The following is a 22,929-nucleotide window of genomic DNA, read 5'->3' as shown; positions in this document are numbered from 1 at the left end:
TTTAGACCAAGCCCAAGCACACGCCCACGCCGAGCCGAGACGAGCCGAGCCAGCCGGAAGGCGGCGGCGGCGCGCGCGTGGGGAGCTCTCTCTTCCTCTGAGCCGTTTAGTCTAGTGTAAGTGTGTACACTTATATATACTGCTCGTTTTCACCTCAAGTAGCCCATGTGGGATGTCTCTAAACTTCTTCATTAAAGTCATTTAAAGGCTTCTTTAGTTAACACCCGCAGGCCCATTTCTTTTCATCATTACCAATTTTTATTAAAGCCTTTGTGCTTAATAGATTGGTCCAACACAACCAACATAACAAAGATTTCTAGACATATTTGCTAATGAATCTGCAACCCCATTGTGCACACGAGGGACAAATACTATCGAGAATTTCCAGAGACTTCCTTTTACCCTTGAAATTTTCTTGAGCTCTGTTGAAAAGTTTTGCCATCATTTTGGATCTTGAATCATTTTGATTAGCTCCCGACCGTTCGTCCCAAAAACACACGGTGAATGTTTAATCATACTCTGCATAGCCCATAAGTGTCTCAACTTCAGAATGGACAGGAGATAATCTTATGCATTGGTTTTTAGACCCTAGAAGCTGTGTTCTTCCATTCATCATTTTCCATACCCACCCATATTCACAGAAAGATGTATCATGACGCCAAGATCTATCAACTAGACAAATATTTTGCTTTATGCCAAGCCAGACATTCCCCTTCAGCATATGTAATAAGTTCTTGTAGGTTTCTATCTATTATTCTGAATAGCTTAATATTTTTGACCGTCCAGATATAATATATTAACCAAGGATAAAGATATTGGTTCTTTCAAAAAGCTTGATAGTTTCTCTTTCTTTAAACTAAATAGTTCATATTTGTGAATATTCCTGCTAGCGGAAATGTTGATGGACTAGATGGTGTCAAAGACAAAACCCAAGTTTGAAGAGTTAGAATATTTTCAAACATCGCATGGTTTATTAACTCATAACCTGCCCCACGTTTGGAACAATGATTGTCACAAACTCATTTTCCTGCGATTTGATTTCCTTGTGACTTCGAGATAACCGGTCATCATTGGAAATATAAAATGACAAATTTTATATGGTGACTATCTTCTACACGAAGGACTAGAGAGCATGTACATGTTATTTACCCATGCCCGGTTTACTCTAATGATTTGTCTATTAACCAAATCCTTTCGAATTGTTTTTAAAAACCGTGTGTATCGATCGACCTAATTATTTAAATCCTCATGTCCCCTCCTTCGTGAAGATACTGCAGCCTCCATTGAAAGAAAAGTCGAGTATTCGTTCCATGCCATTGATATCCACCTCCTTTCACTTTATTGTTCTATCGTTTTATCATCATGGATGTCATTCATCCTTGTCGTGATGGAGATTCTTGAAACTAACTGTTGGTGTTTGTTCTTGATGACTATTAGTATATCACTCGAGTGTAACTTCGATCGTTCTTGTATGTTTGCAGGTTAATGACGAAAACGTAAATTGCAAGCAACACACACAAGATTTGTTCACCTGGACTTCGTTTCCTACTGTCCGGGAAGAGTACGATCACTCTCAACTGTCACTATAGCTCAGGATCAATACAAAGTCTCGGTATCTTTCAACGCATACAAACAACGGACCTCACCGAAGCAAATGCGTAAAGACTACCTCTGAAATACACCACCGGTAATAAGATTCTTCTGCGGTTCCGATCACGGCGAGCTCTCCACCTTTCACCGTCGCGATCTTCACCAAGATAAGACTCTTTCTCTCGGTGATTCTCTGAGCTTCTGTTTGTACCAGAATCGTAACAACTTCGTCTTCTCGAGGAGGAAGATGATGATCTTATATCATCATTAACTCTAACGCCGTCGTTTTTGCTTGACAGGCCTGATCTTCTTATCAATCTCTGAAGCCCAACTAAAGCCCGTTAGCTTCTCGCCCAAGTCAACAATAACATCTTTGGTATGGGCCGCTCTGTGGAAGATCGAAGTAGCTCAAGACCTTATCGACCCTTGTTGGTGTTTGTTCTTGATGACTATTAGTATATCACTCGAGTGTAACTTCGATCGTTCTTGTATGTTTGCAGGTTAATGACGAAAACGTAAATTGCAAGCAACACACACAAGATTTGTTCACCTGGACTTCGTTTCCTACTGTCCGGGAAGAGTACGATCACTCTCAACTGTCACTATAGCTCAGGATCAATACAAAGTCTCGGTATCTTTCAACGCATACAAACAACGGACCTCACCGAAGCAAATGCGTAAAGACTACCTCTGAAATACACCACCGGTAATCAGAATCTTCCGCGGTTCCGATCACGGCGAGCTCTCCACCTTCACCGTTGCGATCTTCACCAAGATAAGACTCTTTCTCTCTGCGATTCTCTGAGCTTCTGTTTGTAACAGAATCGTAACAACTTCTTCTTTTCGAGGAGGAAGATGATGATCTTATATCATCATTAACTCTAACGCCGTCGTTTTAGCTTGACAGGCTTGATCTTCTGATCAATCTCCGAAGTCCAACTAAAACCCGTTAGCTTCTCGCCCAAGTCAACAATAACATCTTTGGTATGGGCCTAGACGTCTCAAGCCCAGCTCCAGCTAAAGCTTAGTGAAACACGACAAACACTCACAATCTCCACCTTTGTCGGTTCACTTGTCTGAAACCCTAATCCCCTTTTGGCGATTTCTGAAACCCCGAGAACTGCACTTCTCTTTCAACCAAAACCCCACAGCTGCGACTCCACCTAACCAGATCAATCCAACTGATGTCCGACTGCTCATCTCAGATGTCCAACTCTCTGTACCTCTTTCAACTCTGCCTAGTCGAACGTGTTCAACTTTACCGCTGATTCATAATAAAAGCAGATCCCTTTCCAACCCACTTCCGACTTCACGCATGCAGAGTAAGAATCCCTCTCTGCTATTTCTTCCTTCAATCGTATTTCACCATACATTTTTAGGAACTGTCGATTTCTGTAACCCATAAACTAATCTTAGTTTCTCTTTCTCCTGAACGAGGTAATCAAATCGACAAAATCACCTCGAGCTCCACCTCAACCAATCAGGCGAGAATCTTGGCCAGCTCCAAACCTTTCTGAAACGCCGGACCAGGTAAACACTTCGTTAGAAAATCAGCTGCATTTAGAGTAGTATGCACCTTGATTAGATCAACGGAACCCTCACGAACTTTATCCCGGATGAAATGGTACTTAGTATCCATATGCTTCGTTCTGCCGTGATGGACTGCATTGTTAGCTAGACATATTGCACTTTGCGCATCACAGTATAACTTGTAGCTCTTGAAATTGAATCCCAATTCACTGCAAATCATCATTAACCATTTCCCCTCCTTAGCTGCTTCAGTGAGAGCCATATACTCAGCTTCTGTGGTTGACAATGCAACTACAGACTGCAGTGTGGCTCGCCATCTGACAGTATTACCCCCAACTTGAAAAAGATAAGCTGAAACTGATCTCCTGCGATCTAAATCTGAATTGTAGTCTGAATCACTGTATCCAACAATTTCAAAAACTTCTTGCTTAGTGAACGTTAGACAAATATCCAGAGCTCCTGTTAAGTACTTGAAAACCCATCTGACTGCATCCCAATGAAATCTTCCTGGCTGAGACATGTATCTGCTGATCAGACAAATAGCAAATCCCAAATCAGGTCGAGAACCAATCATAGCATACATTAGGCTTCCAACCGCACTAGCATAGGGTATCTCGTCCATATAGCTGGCTTCTTCCTTGATCTCTACATCAGTTAACTTTCTCAACTTGTGTTGGGAGCTGACCGGAGTAACAACTAGGTTAGCTCCTTCCATGTTGAAATTTTTCAATACTTGTCTCAAGTATTTTTCCTGTGAAAGCTTTAGAACTCCCTTCTTCCTGTCACGTAGAATGTCCATTCCCAAGATGCGAGTAGCTTTGCCTAAGTCTTTCATTTCGAATTCTGACTTCAAGCTTTCCTTCAGTTTCTGAATCTTCTTCTCAACTTTAGATGTGACTAGCATATCATCCACATAAAGCAGTAAGAAAACTTTATCTTCCAAAGTCTTTCCTTTAAAATACACACACGGATCATGAACACTCTGACTGTAGCCTTGACCTTTCATGAACTCATCAAACCTCTGATTTCACTGTCTAGGTGACTGTTTCAAACCGTATAAGGACTTCTTGAGTAAACACACTTTAGACTTGTCTCCTTTCTCATTGAAACACTCTGGCTGACTCATATAGATTTCTTCATCTAGAGTTCCTTGTAAGAAAGCAGTCTTTACGTCTAGCTGCTTAAGTTCCATGTCATAGTTAACCACCACTGATAACAACAGTCGAATAGACACATGTTTTACCACTGGAGAGAAAATTTCGTTGTAGTCAATACCTTCAATTTGAGTGAAGCCTTTAGCTACCAATCGAGCTTTAAACCTTGGCGGTTCCACACCTGAAATACACTCCTTGTATTTGAATATCCACTTACAACCAACAATTTTCTTCTTTCCTTGTTTATCAACCACTAGCCACGTCTTGTTCTTAGCTAAAGAATCAATCTCTTCCTTCATTGCTTGTTTCCAAAATTTCCAGTGCTTGCTCCTCATAGCTTCTGCCACAGTCTTGGGTTCTTCAATCTCAATATTTTGAGCACACAGCAATGCATAAGCAACAACATAATCACCTCCTTCCTCGTACATTGATGGCTTCTTGATAACCCTTTTGGCACTGTCTCGAGCCAGCACATAATCACTTAGACTTGCCTAAGAACTTTCTGCTTGCGTTGTTCCTTCTTGCGTTGTTTCTGCCTCTTCCTGTTCAACTGATTCAGACTCTGAGCTGTCTGACCCTTTTGATTCTGAGCTCGATGACACATTCGTAGTTTCTGATAAAACTCCACCTGATCCTGAACCCTCAAAGGTTCTATCAAAACTGAATGAAAATCGCTTCCCTTTCTTTGTTTGTTTAGATTCCTTAGGACTTCGTACAACCGTGTCTTTAAACACTTTATCTTCATGAAATGTCACATTTCGACTGATAGTACACTTTGCATCCTCGGGCATCCAAACTGTAGCCTTTGACACCCTGAGGGTATCCCACGAAGTATCCTTTCGTAGCTCTAGGGCTCATTTTATCTTGAACGGTATGAACAAACGCTTCACAACCAAATCTTCTAAGATGATTAAGTGTCACCTTCCTTCCTCACCAGACCTCTTCTGGAATCTTAAAACTCAATGCTGACGTAGGAGAATGATTAATTAGATACACTGCTGTAGATGTTGTCTCTGCCCAAAACTGTTTCCCAAACCCTGTCTCAGCTAGCATGCTTCGAACTTTGTTCATAATTGTTCTGTTCATTCTTTCTGCAACTCCGTTCTGTTGCGGTGTGTAAGCACATGTCGTGTGTCTTTTAATCCCAGAGCTCTTGCATAGCTCATCAAATGCCTTGTTACAGAATTCCAAACCATTGTCTGTTCTGAGACACTTTACACGCTTCCATGTTTGATTCTCAACAAGCTGCTTCCACTCTTTAAAACTCTGAAAGGCTTCACCTTTAGTTCTCAAAAAACTGATCCACACTTTCCTTGAGTAGACATCAATAAACGTAATGAAGTATTGACATCCTGCAAGACTCTCTTCGACACTAGATGAACCCCACAAATCTGAATGAACATGCTCTAATGGCTCCTTAGATGTGTGTTTACCTTCTTGAAAACTCTGCTTCTGTGCTTTTCCTAGAACACACTCTTCACAAAAGTTCAGCGTATGAACTTCCTTTCCATCAAGATAGCCACCCTTGACTAGCTCATTCATACACTTGAGTCCCATGTGACCTATTCTCGAGTGCCACCTTCTCGTAGTATCAACTTCTGGTCTAGCAACAGTAGCGGCTCCTTTTTGAACACTTCCATTCAAGAAATACAAACCTCTTTGTAGGTTCCGGTAATCACACGCTTTCCATCTTTAGTGAACTTAACATTGAATCCTGATCCTTCATAACTGCACCCACTCTTCTCTAATTGCCCAAATGAGATTAGATTCCTGCCCATTGTTGGCATGTAGCGCACGTTAGTCAGAATCACCTTTGTACCGTCTGGATTCACAATCTTTAGTTTTCCAATTCCTTTTACTTCACTATAGGTATTGTTCCCCATTAGAACCTTTCCTCCATCAACTTCCTCAAAGTCGTAAAGAGCTTCTTTATCAGGCGTGATGTGAAAGGTACAACCAGAGTCTAGAACCCAATGATCACGCGTATCATGAATGCTTGCAGTTAAGATCATAGGTTCCTGCCTTTGTGCAACGTTTACATTTTGTTGCTTATTCCCATCCTTCCTCTCGGGGCAATCCCTTTTGAAGTGACCTTCTCTTCCACAGACCCAGCACTCTCTTGGTTTGGCTGGTGTCTGTGACCTAGAGCTCTTCCTGAATCTGCTGTCTCTGCTCTTACTTCTGCCTCTCCCTTGATTTCCTCCTTGACGCTTATCACTGCTTCCTTTAGAAGCAAAGAGTCCCTCAGCATTTGAACTTGACTTCCTTATAAGTCCCTTCTCTCGTAGCTCAGCTTCTTTAGAATAGGCCGACGTGGTAACTTCTTTTAGGGTCAAAGTTTCTTTGCTGTTCCCATACTTTAGCATATGTACTAGGGAGTCATATTGAGGAGGTAAGCTTGATAGTACTTGAATAGCTTGATCTTCATCAGATACCATGATGTTAAGACTTGCTAAATCATCAACTAGCTTTAAGAAACCATCTAGATTTTCTTCAATAGATTTCTGCTTAGACATCTTGAAGCTTGCAAAGCTTTACTTCAGGTATATTCTGTTTGGCAGTGTCTTGGTTTGATAGTTAGCTTCCAAGGCTCTCCAGACTCCATTTGCCGTCTGCTCCTTCATTACCTTCCTCAACACAATATTCGTAAGAATTGAGCATATCAGATTCCTCGCTCTGATATCTTTTTCCTTAGCTTTGGGATCAATTTCCTCCTCCTTGTCTTGCGCTTTTGAATCCCCTTCATCTTTTACCGATGCTTCTTCACCTGATTCAACTTGGAACACCTTTCCAAGTCCCTGAAGTTCGAGTTGCATCAGCATCTTGAACTTCCACATTCCAAAATCTCCTTTCCCATCGAACGTCTCCATCTTGAAATTCGTAACATACTCCATCATCAAGATCCGAGCTCATCAAACACACACAGATCCACAAAACACCTATGACCGTTTAATGCCTTTGATCACGATCACACGCAATCACCTCCTGCACGATAAACCTCGCGCTCTGATACCACTTGTTGGTGTTTGTTCTTGATGACTATTAGTATATCACTCGAGTGTAACTTCGATCGTTCTTGTATGTTTGCAGGTTAATGACGAAAACGTAAATCGCAAGCAACACACACAATATTTGTTCACCCGGACTTCGTTTCCTACTGTCCGGGGAGAGTACGATCACTCTCAACTGTCACTATAGCTCAGGATCAATACAAAGTCTCGGTATCTTTCAACGCATACAAACAACGGATTTCACCTAAGGAAATGCGTAAAGACTACCTCTGAAATACACCACCGGTAATCAGATTCTTCTACGGTTCCGATCACGGCGAGCTCTCCACCTTCACCGTCGCGATCTTCACCAAGATAAGACTCTTTCTCTCTGTGATTCTCTGAGCTTCTGTTTGTAACAGAATCGTAACAACTTCTTCTTCTCGAGGAGGAAGATGATGATCTTATATCATCATTAACTCTAACGTCGTCGTTGTTGCTTGACAGGCCTGATCTTCTGATCAATCTCCGAAGCCCAACTAAATCCCGTCAGCTTCTCGCCCAAGTCAACAATAACATCTTTGGTATGGGCCTAGACGTCTCAAGCCCTGCTCCAGCTAAAGCTTAGTGAAACACGACAAACACTCACACTAACCGTCGGAAGGAGAAGAAAAGCAACGCCGGAGCCTCCCTTCATCAAACCACCGTTCGCTTGATCCAAGTCTCCATGGTGATCTATAGCGGGCCATCGCTGTTCTCCACATGAGTCACCACCGAAGGAGAAGTCTTGCCATTGTAAGCCACTGTTGATGCTTTTGCTGGAGACATAAAATGGAACTGAGAGGTTAAGACGATCAAAGAAAACACAATCATAAGCCGGACCACTGTCTTACCCCCTCCCGATGTCACTGACCACCATGGCTTAACGCTTGGAGTTGTTGCAGTCCACCGGAGATCCATGACGTTAAGGGCTCGGCCTGATAATTTCTGACTCAGTCTAATAGCTTGGCTTCAGAGGCCGTCGCTCGGTTCAAGAGCTCGGCGCATTAAGTTCCGTCCATTAAGCTCGGCCTAAGCCACTTAGATCATACCGACTTATGGTAAACAGGAAATGGACTCAGGCTATAAAGAGGGACAACAGAGACCAATAGGGCATTCAGAATCCACATCTTAGATTGATGGCTAGAAACTAGTCTGATGGACGATTCCATGTTTGGTTAGGTGGTTTTTGAAAGCATGATTTGAATATTTTCCACCATTATCTGAACTAAACACTTTAATCTTAACATTGAAATGATTAGTTTTGTAAGTTTGGAAGTTTATAAACGTATCTAGCACCCTATCTATTTTTTTTTAACCACTAGCACCCTATCTTTTGATTGAATCAATGTTAGCCAATTGTATTTAGATTTTTTTCTGTTAGCCAATTGTATTTAGATTTTTTTCTCTATGAAAGTAACAAAGTCATAAATGGTTACAGACCTAGGAAAAACAAACTTGCAATGTTTGTCAGGAATACAAGCTTCACAATTGTAATTTTTAAATAAAAGATCAAGTAACAATAAGTTTAGTGCACGTGAATGAGGATGACCTAGTCTAGCATGCCATAATACATCATTTTCTAAAGCACAAGAAAATTCAGAAACAAGCTTGATGTCTCCAAATAGCTACAAGTTCTCATTTCTAACACCTTTTCCAATCAATATATGAGTCTCAATATCCTGAAACACAACATCATCAGGACTAAATATAACCTTCCATTTTAAATCAGTGGCAACTCTTTTAACAGATAACAAGTTGGTTACAAATGTTGGCATATAAAATGCTTTAGATTCTTTATCAAACAACCTAAAAGTTCCTACTTCTTTTTTGGGTATCTTATCACCATTTGCTATCATGACATTTTCTAAGGCTGGCTCCACATTACTTATCAACCTAGCATCACTAATCATATGGTGTGAGGCTCCTGAGTCTATGACTAAAGGATTAGTACTAGTTGATGCTTTCACTGAGATACCAAGAGCATTAAGCACAATTTTAGCAGATGCATTTAGTGAGATACCAAAGGTGTTACCATAGCTCTCCTTGAGGGCTTTGATGATTGCATCAATGTCAGACCTCTTGATGTTCTCATCCTGAGGAGTCCTCAAGGTAGTTGCTGGAAGCTAAGATCCTTCCATCTCCAGCCGCATTTGAGGCCATAGATGAGTGCATGGCTGAATGAGTTGATGGAGTTGTGGGTTTGCCCACATCACCAGAGAAATGTGTTCTTGCCTCTATGAACTGTGGTCGTGTCTCTCTGAACTTTTGTGGCTTGAGATGAAGATGTAGTTTGAACATTTATCCTTTCCATGTCCCTTCTTCTTGCAATGGTCTCAAATCCAAATATTTTTGTCTTCTGGTTTGTAGAAACCCTTGTTAGCCATAACCTCAGCCTTGTTTGCCATCAAGAGCTCACCTTTTCCTCTAGAAAAACCTTGAGAGCTTTGTTCCTTCTGGAGTTGAGCACATGATATGCTCAAATTAACCTTCAAGTTACTCTTTCAAATAAGAGGTTCAATGTAATACTTGAGGATCAAATCCACAAAGACTCTATCTTTCACACAATAGACTTGAGTTTCATATCAAGCAAGGCAAACGATAATAAAACAGTAAACAAAGCAGTAAGTCGATAGACCGGTTTGTAAGTTATAAGAAGAAAGCGCTAGATCTAGGGATTTATAAGTCAAGAGATTCAAAACTACAATCAAGGATGCTAAGGGTTTTATAGGTTCAATTCCAGAACTCCAATTCAATAAGAAAGTGATCCATATCTCGCATACAAGTACTAATCAGATGTCTAAATCATGTGATTCCAACTCTCTTATGCGAATTCAGGAAGAGTTTCCATTGATACTATAGAGTGTCGATCGATACTTATTTAGAAAGTATTAACGGTCAATCGATAATGTTCAACTAAATCCTAGACCAACTCTCGTATGCGCCTAGGTGTCTAATCCACTCAGGGTTCGGGCTCCATTAATCAATTGCACTCTCGTGCTGTTCCAACTACTCTAGATCCTAATATTACAAGCTACACTGGTGTAGCAATCAGTAAATAACCCTAGCAATCCTATGAATATCAGTTTGACATTAAGAACATGAAACCCCTGAATCTAACAGGAGAATTACTCAGACATGGAAGCAATGACACAAATCATAGTCTGAATAAATAAGAGATAAAGAAATCAACGATAAAACCAATGGAGTTTCAAGAGGGCTTTGAATGATTTCTCTCTTCTCTTCTAACCTAAGACTATGAGTAAAATAAAGAGTAGAAAGCGTAGGCATCCACAATGGCTTATAAAACTAGGTATAACGTCGGCTTGGAGCAGCTTTGCAATTTGTAGTGACTTCTGGGCCTAAGTAGGTCTTGAAATATACTCGGACCATCTACTGGCATCAGTGTCGAGCGACACCAAGGTACTAGTGTCGATCGACACTTCTTTATATCTTCGACACCTTCCTCTCGCGAGTCAGACAAACCACTCTTCATTAAAACGAGCATAACAATAGATCTAACCTTCAGATGGACCTCAATCATGTGGCATTGGAAAGCTAACTCAAAGATATATCTTGTGTAAAAATATAAGCTCAATCTCACTGTGTCAATGTCTCCATCCATAGTTAAACTTTTGCCGCATTTGTGCAGTTCTACACCTCAAAAAGCTTCATAATCTCCAATGTTCTCCAAAACACACATGAACCTAAAAGCACTCTAAAACAAACTCTTAGAAAAAATATAGTAGCCTATAAATAGGACATATACCATGGTCTAAAGTTGTAAAATCCATGATATATCAGCACACACCTCTTCAAGTTAAGGTAACTTCTCGCAGGATATGCTTAATCAGGTCACTGTAGCCTGGATTCAGAGTGAGAAGCAACGCGAAGACCTTGTCCTGCTCACATCTTTAAGTCAAGACAGTAAGATCGACAGTGCCAGGCCTCAACATCTTTAATTCTGCCCAAAGAGCTCTAAACTTCTTAATATGCTGAGTAAAATTCATGTCTTCTTGGTTGAGAATGTTGATAGCTTTCTTGACTTCAAACACTTTGCTCAAGTTTGAAGTGTTTCTATACACTTTCTCTAGTGTATCCCACAATTTCTTGGAGCCCTACAATACGAGCAAGCTTCCAAAATGGACGGTTCAAGGCTGTTTTGGATGATGGACAACACCATGAGGTCCTCCTAACCCCATTTGCCATCATCTACCAAAACCAGTTCAACATCATCTTTAACTTAGACAGTTTTCTTTGAGGCTTCTCCATCAGCAACATCCTTCAATAAAACCATTCCTCCTAGTGATGTCTTCACCATTCTAGACCACATCAGATAGTTCGCACCCTTTAGGATCACTGGAATCGCCACCATCTTTGAGTTCTCCATCTTGAAGAGCTTTTAACCAATGGGTGACAGAGTGTCTCAACAAAAATTTGAAAAACAAAGTGAATTTGCGGAAGTAAATTAGTGAAATATAAGAAGAATGATGAAGAATAGGTCGTAAGAGCTGTGTGGCTCTGATACCATGAAAGAATGACAGCTTAATTGAGAGTTAGTTGTTGGCGAATGAAGAACAAGATGAACGAGAGAGAGAGAGAGAGAGAGAGAGAGAGAGAGAGAGAGAGAGCATTTGTCAAGAGGTAAGAAGGAGAAAACACTTCCTTAATCTTATTATCTTACGAGAGTTTTCTATATATAGACTTACAAGAATAATAAAGAAAAGAAAGAAAGTCAAGTGGGCAGATCTGTGTCGGATTCCTAACAACTATATTTTGAATCTGCAGATTTTCCAACGGTCAACACCAAAACAATGCGTTTATGGTCACACAAGTATGGTCGCTTTCCTGTTGGTCGAAGGTGTGTTTCTGGTCACCCCAGCTCTGATCACACAAGTATGGTTGACCATAATTAACTTGTGTTTCTGGTCACACCGGCTCTGGTCACGCAAGTATGGTTGACCATTTTTGATCTTTCCTCTACATGTCATTTCTTCTTCTCTCCATGTCAATAGAGAGATGAAAAACAAAAGGCGAGGTCACCAATTTACAGTAGAAGGGCACAACTCTCGAAGGTGGCATCATTATTAGGCAGATTGGGCCTCGGGCACCGCCTCATTCACGCGTTTATACGGGCGATGATTCCACTTCTCAGAGTAAACCGGCACCCTGTTTAAGTTCATGGATCGATCAAACCACATCGGTCAGGCATAACGGTTAACCGGATTAAACAGAACTTTGGATGCCTAGTGACCAACGACCATTCATGTCATGACTCTCTGAACAGTTTTCCGAGTGAACATGCTTGTCACGACTCTGTAAACGGTTTTCTGAGTGAACGACAGTCGCCCTCATGATGATTCACTCAAAATTGCTTCGTTGGGTGAATGGCAACTTCCCACCATTTTCACCTCAAAGTGAGTCTCTAACGCAAAATATCTTAACCAAGCCCTTTATTCTCAAGACATACTCTTACAAATTCATTAAGATCAACTATGTCTCTCAAAAATGATGTAGGGGGGACTTACTGTTGAAGAGGGATTGCACCCACCCCTCTACAAGGCTCATTGAATATAAGGGCTGGGCCAGATAATTCCCGACTGAGCCCAGGACCTCAATATCGAGGCCGTCGCTCACCTTAGGAGCATGGCTCAAGAGCTCGTCACATTAAGTTCAGCCCATTAAGTTCAGCCTAAGGCCTCCTAAGCCAGTTAGGTGAGACCGACTTAAGGCAATAAAAAAGAGACTCTTGCTATAACTAGGGTTTCTTTTACTCAACTTTATCTCGCTGACTTTTACTTTCCGGCCCACTCCAGCGGATGTTGTCTATTTTATCTCTTGTTCATACAAACATTCTAACTAACCTCTCATTCAACTGATTAATAAAAGGCTTTTGAAGTAACCCACAATCGAGTATTTTTCTTCTTCTTCAAGCCGACAAAACTCAGATTCAACAATTTTGTTCTATCTAGTTACAGTTGATCGATTACCACCACCAATCAATCGTGAGCCAAGGTTAAGTGCACATTTAGTTATTCCTTGTGTCACAAGAAATGTCTTAAAGTGATGAATCTTAGTGCTAATAATATTATATCTCTCTTGTTATGGTTTGTTCATAATTCTTCATGCATTGGTCTTTGTTGCTTCTTCGACGGAACTGACACCACAGAAACATCACTCGCGTGATCTATGTTTGATCCTGATCCACTGTAGCATTTGGAGACCAACCTCTTCTCAGGATCATGTGAGCTTGATGGGCGATCGCTTACCCCGACTTGCGTTTCCCAGTTAACTTAGCTCTCTTTAACTTTTTCCGATCTTGGCTAAGGTGAGGGATATTCTCGTATTGCACACTGCTTAGGACTTCAAATATTTATAATTTAATTCTAATATGTTTCGTCTGCGTGAATTGAGTCTGTCTGGAGTATGCTTGTTTAGTTATTTAGTTTCTTTTCATAAAACGGAAATAGGGTGTTAATTGATTCGACAATACTTGCCCCATTTAATGTGATATATAGAGTTTGTTTAGAATTCAAGTTTGGATTATTAGCCCGGTACAAAGAGGTGTATATATATGTCGGATTGTGTTGTGTGGGGGTTATAGTTAGCTTAGTCGACCTCTTTGGTTGTAGGTCAATAAATCGTACCTGGGCACTTTTTTGGAGTTGTTAGCCGGAGAGTTGGCAATGAGCGAGTATCTCACACTAGGACTCTTGATTGTTCTTTGGGCGCTTTAAGTGTCATGCTTTCAGGTGTAACACAAAAGTAGATAATATTTAGACGGATTGGTGCTACTAGGCATTTTTATTTGGAATATATTTAGGTTTAAGGGGAGTGGATATGTAGTTACTAGATATATGTTATGAGATGTTGGTGGCACACTTTTCTCCATAGAAAAAAAGATGGGTGTTACAATATGCTAGGTTCATCTACCTCATCTGAATCTCTTTAAAGAAATACATTTTGCTTGGGTTTATTAAAATGCTCAATCGTTGTTGATATATAAATTTACGCACAACAAGCTACTTAGAAAGTTTTTTATAGAAAAAAACATTTACAAATGGTTTAAATTGTCTTTTCAAATTATTTTTGTCTAATATACCAAATATAAGTAGTTTATGAGGCATTTCGTAAACACCCATAGACTTTTTTTTTGTTAACATATACCCATAGTTTTTTATACAATTCATCTTATCGGAATTGGTCATTGTTTAATCTCTTTAATAAGTGTCAAATCATCAACCCTCCCCACATAGAACAAACGTAACCGCGTCAAATCCGCGTTAAAAATCCCCCCTCCTCTCTCCCGTTCCCCAATATTTTTCTACTACGAAGCTTCCTTTGTTCTTAATTCACTTACCTAACTGTGTGAATTTTTTTTAGAGAAAAGCTTTCAAGTTCTTTGTTGTGTGCAAAGTTTTCTTTAGTTCGCAAAAATACTGCTTAAACTATCAAATTTATGCCAACCTGCCAAACTATCAAAAATTGCACTTGTTATTTTTTTCTTGTCACAAACTTCTATTATTCAATCAGACATCAACCGCTGAAAGTTTGGAAGAGCTTTGTTCCAAAAAAAAGCAAACAATAAATGTTTCCTATTTCTTTTCTTTTCTGCTTTTTACCAAAATTGTGTTATTTTGTATTTTCGCATATCAGAATTTGACGGAGACCATGACCAATTGAAGTCCTCCAATATTTTCTACGAAGCTACCTCGGTTCTTTATTTAGTTAGTACTTATTACTCATAACCTATAAAAAAAAAAAAAAACATCCAATTACCGGTGTAAACATCTCCTATATATTAAAAAAAATATTTCTAATAAATGTCTTCACCTAATAATTGACATTTGTCGGCTTCTCAATCATTTAAAAGTTAAAATGTTGATGTATTCTCACACTAACTAATGTGTTTTCACACTAATTTTTTTAAATTTCAGTGCATATAATTAATGTGTTCACACCATAATTTTTTTAATCAGCTCATTTTTATTTTCTACATTTTTAATCTTCGTAGTAGGGAATGAAGTTATTTCCGTTCAACTACTGAATAATATCATTGTTGAAAGAAAGATATTACAAAATTATTAAGATTCACATAAACTAAAATGTTGGGCTCAAAATGTTTTTAAAAATTAAAAGTTTTGTGCTTTGTCGAACTTGGCTAGGCTTATGTACACGAAGACAACAAATACTTGTGATTAGTTATGAATTAAGGAAACTGAGGTGAAAAATACTCCAGTAAGATCTTTAGTTTAGCCAAATATTATTTTTTAAAGAGTTTTCATATAAGACAAAAATTAGAAACATAATCTTGCTAGAAAAAAAACTCAGAAATTAAAAAAGCTTTAAAAAAATAAAATTTTCGAAATCGATTGAAAAATAAAATTCAGGTGCCGAGGGAAGAGATCATTATTTTTGCGCAACCCTAACCCCATTTCACTTGATTGTATCATGTTTTGTTATATTTGCCAAAATTGTTTTTAACAGTACACTTTTTAGTTATAGACTATGTCAATTTTGCATGTCCAACATTATTGACACGACGTCCAACTTTTTTTATTGATATTCTTAAAGTATGGTCCAGTAATTATATATGTAAAAAAAACCCAAAATATTTATTTCACTTATATTATTTGTTTTATAGTAGAAGAAAATAAGTCTGGGTATCTGGATCCGAAGAACCGAACTTGATTTGAAAGTAATACTAAACATATAATAAAACTCAGATGGATCAAAAAATTTAATATCCGGATAACCAGACCTGAATCCGATCCAACTTAAAATATTCTGTATACCAAAAATATCTAAATTATAATTATATCCTTAAATAAATTAATAATTTTAAATGTTATATCTATTCGATATTCAAAAATATGAAAATATCTAAAAATTATCAAAGTAGTCACAAGTAAATATCTAAAAAACAATGTTTGAAATACTGAAAATATATATATTTTTCTCCATCCAAATATTTAAATAGAACTAATTTGTGTAAATTTAAGTATTTAGTCTTACATATTCAAATTTTTAAGTTTTAATTTTCGGATTTTGAGGACTTAAATATATTTGGATTTTTAATAAAAATCACATAATTAAAATGGGTACCCGAACTCGAATGTGAACCGAACCCGCAATGATTTTAACAAAATCCAAACCAAATTCAAACTGAAATTTGTAAATATCTGAATCAAATTTAATTTTCTAACTTTAAAAATCCAAAATCAGAATAGATCAACTGAATCCGAGTGGATATCAGAATACTCATTCCTAGAAAAACTATACGACAAATCCCTTAGTACAACATAAAATAAATAATTTAATCAACAATTTCACTCTCCTCATATCGCGGGTCACTACCTAATTTATTTGTATATTAGAATACACCAAATTGTTTCCAAAGTAAGAATACACAAAACTATGCGTATTTCTTTGTTTAAACAAGAAAATACAATATTTTATAGAAATCACATCTTTATTTTTGAGAAATTATATCAATTTTTTTCAATTAACTCTTTGATAAATTAATTATGTTCCATCTTTTCTTTCTTTTTATAACACAAAATTAATTATGTTCTATCTGTTCACTAGTCAAGGATGGTATTGTCGAATGTTTGGTTCAGATGACGTGATGATGGGGTGATGAATCTCCAAAACCTTTACATACTTTGAAGCACTGATTTGGGCCATTGAATGTATGAAAACCCTGCAGTTTTCTGATGTAGTTTTCTGATGTAGTTTTTGCGACAGATTGTTCTAATTGGTAAAAATGGTGTCGTCACCTGAAGAATGGCCAGCCTTTGCTACACATATGGAAGAATTTCTACGCAGTAAGACTTTCGTCCCTATCTTCAAGATCAGACATATACCGAGAGCACAAAATACAATGGCGGACAAGCTTGCACGAGGTGCAATGAGTTCTCCTTTAGCTATGCTTTATGTCGACTCTTCACCTCCGGTTTGGTTCACTGAACCGGAAGGTCCACTTAGTTTTAGCAATTGTTTTCAAAAAAAATATATATCACAAAAAAATTAATCATTAATGGATGATCTCTTTTTTTCCCCTCCTTTCTTCTTTCTCTTTTTTTTAAGGCAACTAAAACTTTTTTTTTTTCGTTTTCCCTCTTCGGCATCCGGTATCTCTTCCGGTTTTGCAAGAGAGATTTTTAATCTTCATTTTTTGTGTATTTCAGGCCGCGTGCTTCAGTTTGTAGTGAAATTCTTTGTCATTTGAGCTATGGTGGTTTCCGGTGATGTTGATGTTCTCAGCTTCACGACCTTCAGCTATGGGGTCAGATCTTGGTTGTGTCACCTCAACCCTCCCTCTGTTACTTCCGATTTGAATTACGACAGTGGTACATCTCTTTTTAGCGATGAGGTGTTTCGAGGCTAACAAGATGAAAGATTTAAGGTTTGGACAAAGTCCAGATCGACTGGTTTATCCCTCTCTTCTCTTGTTCGCTTTGAGAATGGCGGAGGGGTTTATAAGGTTTTCCAGTGGGGTTCGAAGCAAGTTGGCTGTGGGGTGGAACTTCGGTTTATCCACACACTGGTCCCAAACTGGCAAAGCCGCTTCGTTATGTCGAACTATTCTTTGTTGTCGCTCCATTCTTCTTCTTTTTTTTTCAATTGGCATTGCCTCTTCATTTTTGTTGTGGGTGGTGTTGCATGGCTCACTCCCTTTAGCTTTCTCGACAAGCTCAGTGGAAGATATTTCTTCATTCTAATTTTTATCCTTGGAGTTCTAGTGGGCGAGGACATTAGCTTGTGTGATTTCCGCGGCGGCGGTAGAGGCGGTTATTTCCAAATTAAACATTGGTATAAGTTTCCAAAATTTTTTAAAAAATATTTATGGAAAAGGGTCTCTAAATTTGTATATATATTTTTTTTCGTAAAAATCCTTACTAAATTAATTTTGGCCTCCAAAATTTTAGGGACGCTGTCCGCGCCGGTTCTGGATCCGGAGAATCTTCTTTATGTCCGATTTCTTTATTTTGAATTTATAGTTCTCGATTTTGTTTGTACAGTCCCGGTTTAGCCTTTATTTTATTTTAGCTCACGTCTTGTAATTTTTTATAAATTAATATGAAGACCTTTTAAAAAATAAATGAATGCATGCTGTTTTTCCTTTCTTTCTTTATTAGTATATATAAGAAACAGAGATCTTGATCGTTAGATGCATATATCAACTTTCTCTCTCTCTCTCTGAAGATCTTCTCTGCAACTGTTTGATTTGCTTGTGAAGATTGCTTTGCAAGAAAGTGGGGCAAAAGATGATTTTGAGATTGTCTCTTCCTCTGATCTTGCTTTTGTTTATAGTTCCTCAATCAATTCAAGGTTCCATCTTCAAAACGTTCTCAAATACGCTATCTCCCAAATATCCTCCTTACTCATTCGTCTTCCCTCTCTCCGGCAATGTCTTCCCTCTCGGGTAAACAGATCGATGTTCTCTTCTTATCTCTTTAATTACGTAACTCCTAAAATCAGATTTAGGACAATTAATCTGGAAACTAAGCCATATATGTAGTCTAAAACTAAACCGTAAACCCTAAAAAATGTATAGATTCCTTGGTGAAGAAGAGCTTTGGTTGAATTTTGCTCTGTTTTTTGCTCTGTTTAGAACTTTGGTGTCATATATTTTAATTAAAGACTATAAAAAGTTATTTAAAAAAAAAACTAAAACCTCAAGAAAATCAAACTTTAAAAATTTTAAACTACATCTGAACATTGTGGATTTCCTTAATTTTGAACGGTCAAACCTTCTTTCTCAACGTGAACCTTTTTATTTTCTGTTTGCTTAAATTCTCAACGTGTCCCTTTTTATCTTCTTCATCAGTATTCGTGTCTTTATTAGTAAATTATTAGACTACTATAATGTTTATTCTATTTCGATAATGATTGTCCTATGGACTTTTTGTATTGCAGATATTACTCGGTCTCTCTTCAAATAGGAAATCCTCCAAAGGACTTTACCTTTGATGTTGATACTGGCAGTGATCTCACATGGGTTCAATGCGATGCTCCTTGCTCTGGTTGCACTGTGGTATATACTTATATCATTCGATTCATTTCTCATGTCAAAATCGACCTCTTTCTCTTCTTATTCTTATTTATATTTGTTTGTTTTGTAGCGTACTGAACTTCAGTACAAGCCTAAGTCAAACACTGTCCCATGCTCAGACTCAATTTGCTCAGCTCTACACTGGCCTCAGAAGCCTGAATGTCTAAACCCGAAAGAGCAATGAGACTACGAGGTTGAATATGCTGATCAAGGTTCATCAATGGGTGCACTTGTTGTTGATCAGTTTTCTTTAAAACTCCTAGACGGCTCGTCTTTTGTACCTCGCTTAGCATTCGGGTGAGCTACCTAAGGGAATTGTATTTTCATTAACACAATAATGTGAGTCTTCAGATGAAAATGTTGATTCTTGCAATCTGTTTGTAGGTGTGGTTATGATCAGCATTACCCTAGTGCACATCCTCCACCTGCTACTGTTGGAGTTTTGGGGCTTGGGAAAGGGAAAATCAGCATCTTGGCACAGCTTGTCTCGGCCAGACTAACTAGAAATGTGTTTGGTCATTGCTTAAGCTCTAAAGGCGGAGGCTTTTTGTTCTTTGGAGACAATGTAATTCCTTCTACTGGTGTATCCTGGACAACATTAGCGTCACCTAAGTATAAATATTTCTTCAACTCTTTCTTTTATAGTCATCTAGATATCGGTATTGTTTTTTATATAACTACTGATTCGGCTTTAAGCAACCACTACACAACTGGACCAGCCGAGCTTCTTTACAACAGGAAGCCAACAGGTTTAAATGGCCTCAAACTCATCTTTGATTCTGGAAGCTCCTATACTTATTTCAACAGCAAGACATACCAAGCAATAGTTAACCTGGTATGGTAACTGAAGAAAATTATACAAAAACTCAAGAATAATGTATGTATTTTTATGGTCACTTAATGTAATATCATTTGGCGTGTCTCAGATTGGAAATGACCTGAAAGGTAAACCGTTGAAGGATGTGAAAGAGGATAAGACTTTAGCAATATGTTGGAAAGGAGCTAAGCCTTTGAAATCTGTTCTTGAGGTCAAAAACTTGTTCAAGACCTTAACAATCAACTTTAAGAATGGCAGAAAAAACTCTCAGCTCCAGATTCCACCCGAGTCTTATCTCATCGTCTCTGTAAGAAATAGAAAGACCTAAGAAACTCCTTTATTACATTCAAGATTGTGAAAATGATTAAAGAAAAAATGATTTTTATTCTTAGAAAACTGGGAACGTCTGTTTGGGAATACTCAATGGAAGTGAAGTAGGATTACAAGACTCTAACGTAATCGGAGGTAAAGAAGGAACAACTATTAACAATAATGTTTTATTTTTTGGCTAAGGAAAGACTGATTTGTGTCTTTGTATGTTTTTTTCGAAGATATATCTATGCAAGGGACTATGGTAATCTACGACAATGAGAAACAGCAGCTCGGATGGGTTTCTGCTGATTGCGATAAACTTCCCAAGTGATGATAGATTGAACGATTCACCATATTATATAACTTCATAGTTTGAAATTTTCACAAATAAAACAATTGAGTGACCAAACATAGGACTAATTCACTAGAATATACCGGAAGTATTACTAAACTATACCGTGCGACTTTTTGATACAAGGAAATGTGAGAAAAAATATATAAATTCCATAGTTCTTATAATTCTTACACTGGTCGAATACTCAAATACATCATCATATAACGTAACGTATCGACAGCTCAAGAAAGGTTTCATGTTCTCTCAGGGGCGGATCTAGAAACAAATATAACTAGGGACACAAAAATTATTTCATTACATTTTAGTACGATTGCTTGGAATGAGAGTTTATTAGTGTCATGAAAAATGAGATTGTCAAACATGTGGATTAACCGGATAATGCAATGCGTCATATTAGTAAAATATCATGTCTTATTCAATGGTCAACCAAAAGGAAACACAGACCTTACAAGGGGACTACGTCAAGGAGATCCTTTGTATGCACATAAGCACTCATTAGCATTCTTAATCATGCAGAGAGCCAAAGCAAAAAAACAGGGATGCGTGTTTCGCGCGCTAACCCCTTTGCTGATGACAGCATGTTCTTCTGCAAGGCGGAGCCCTTTGAATGCGATGAAGTCATGAAAGTCATAACGAGTTATGGGAAAGATTCAGGACAATGTATCAACTATGCGAAATCTTCTTTGCTCTTTGGTAAAAAGGTCTCCGGAAATGTAAAGGGAGCGGTTAAAAGTTCAACATGAATAGCAAATGAGGGAGGGATAAGATCTTATCTTGGGATTCCCGAGGATATTAGTGGTTCAAAACGAAAAACTATTTGCTTTTCTAAAATAGAGCTTACAAAACAGGGTCAATGGCTGGACATGTAGATGGTTGTCAAAGGGAGGAAAGGAGGTTCTCATAGAGTCTATTCGCCTAGCCCTGCCTACTTATGTGATGTCGACATTATTGCTACCATTAGAGACTTGTGAGAAGCTAGCTAGCGCTATTGTGCAGTTCTGGTGGAGCTCAAATCCACCAAAGCAAGGTATTCATTGGACAGCTTGGGACAAGCTTTGCAAATTGAGAGATGAAGGAGGGATAGGTTTTAGCCTGATTCTTGAGTTCAATCTTGCTTTCTTAGGCAAACAAATGCGGAGACTAATGCAGTTTCCTGACTCATTACTAGCACGAGTCTTGAGGAAAAAATATTATCGACGGAGTTTGCCTTTGCGAACAAATCTAACTGATAATCCCTCTTATGGATGGACTACTATTATGGCAGCAAAACTATTAATGGCTTTGGGGATACGACAAAAGGTGCACTCAGGAAATGAGATCAGAGCTTGGGAGGACCCGTGGCGCGTCTTGCCAGGTCTCCTGCACCAGTGGTTCATGAAATGATGTCAGTAAGCGATTTCTTGATACGGGAGCCTAGAAGATGGAATATGGAGCTACTAGAGACATATGTCAGTTAGGAAGACATCCACTTATTCAGTTCATGTCCATAAGCCAAGCTTATCATCATGATGATTATTGATGGAGCTGTACAAAGAGTGGTATGTACACTGTCAAGTCTAGGTATTGGATGGCTACGCATGTGCTCAACAAAGAGACATAAGTGCTGTATTAAGAACTGAATACTGCAAAACTTCAAGCGTTTGCTTGAAAGGTCAAAGCACCGCAAGAAATTTGTCATCTTACATGGCAAACGGTGTTGGAACAGCTAGTTGTTAATAATCTAGTCGATCGCCATATTTGATGCGATAATCATTTTCCAAGATGTGGAGCTGAAAATGAAACAGTCAATCCTGCCATTTTGAAGGCCCACCAGCAATTGAAACATGGTCTCTAGCAGCAAACTCATAGTTCCAGTATTTAAAACTTTCAAGCCATATATTACACTATATTTAGAGTCTTTATTATCTACTTCGAATCTGTTGTAGGTCATTTACAGGTCTAGGTGCGTTTTGGAGCACTTTGGAGATTATGGAGGAAGACGGAGATTGAAGAGGAGAGAACCCATAGCTACGCAGAAAGGAGAGTCTAGATAGGATGTGGATGTCGACCGACGCTGCCATAGCACCGCCGATCGACCCTAATTG

At 38.5% G+C, this 22,929-nt stretch overlaps 1 protein-coding gene across 1 annotated transcript; it reads left to right on the top strand.

The window, feature by feature from the left end:
* Positions 1–18,448: 18,448 nt before the first annotated feature.
* LOC106298725 (aspartic proteinase Asp1) lies at positions 18,449–21,280 on the top strand. Its single transcript, XM_013734868.1, is given in 8 exon segments — positions 18,449–18,731; positions 19,226–19,343; positions 19,432–19,658; positions 19,746–19,973; positions 20,058–20,196; positions 20,288–20,485; positions 20,571–20,643; positions 20,730–21,280. Coding segments are annotated over 8 exon segments (1,233 nt in total). The 5' UTR covers positions 18,449–18,573; the 3' UTR covers positions 20,822–21,280.
* The last annotated feature ends 1,649 nt before the right edge of the window (positions 21,281–22,929 follow it).

Source organism: Brassica oleracea, chromosome C6 (genome assembly GCF_000695525.1).
Source record: "Brassica oleracea var. oleracea cultivar TO1000 chromosome C6, BOL, whole genome shotgun sequence".
In the NCBI taxonomy this organism is placed as follows: Eukaryota; Viridiplantae; Streptophyta; class Magnoliopsida; order Brassicales; family Brassicaceae; genus Brassica; species Brassica oleracea.
Note: the sequence above shows the minus strand (reverse complement) of the source record. Positions and strands in the feature narration are given on the sequence as shown.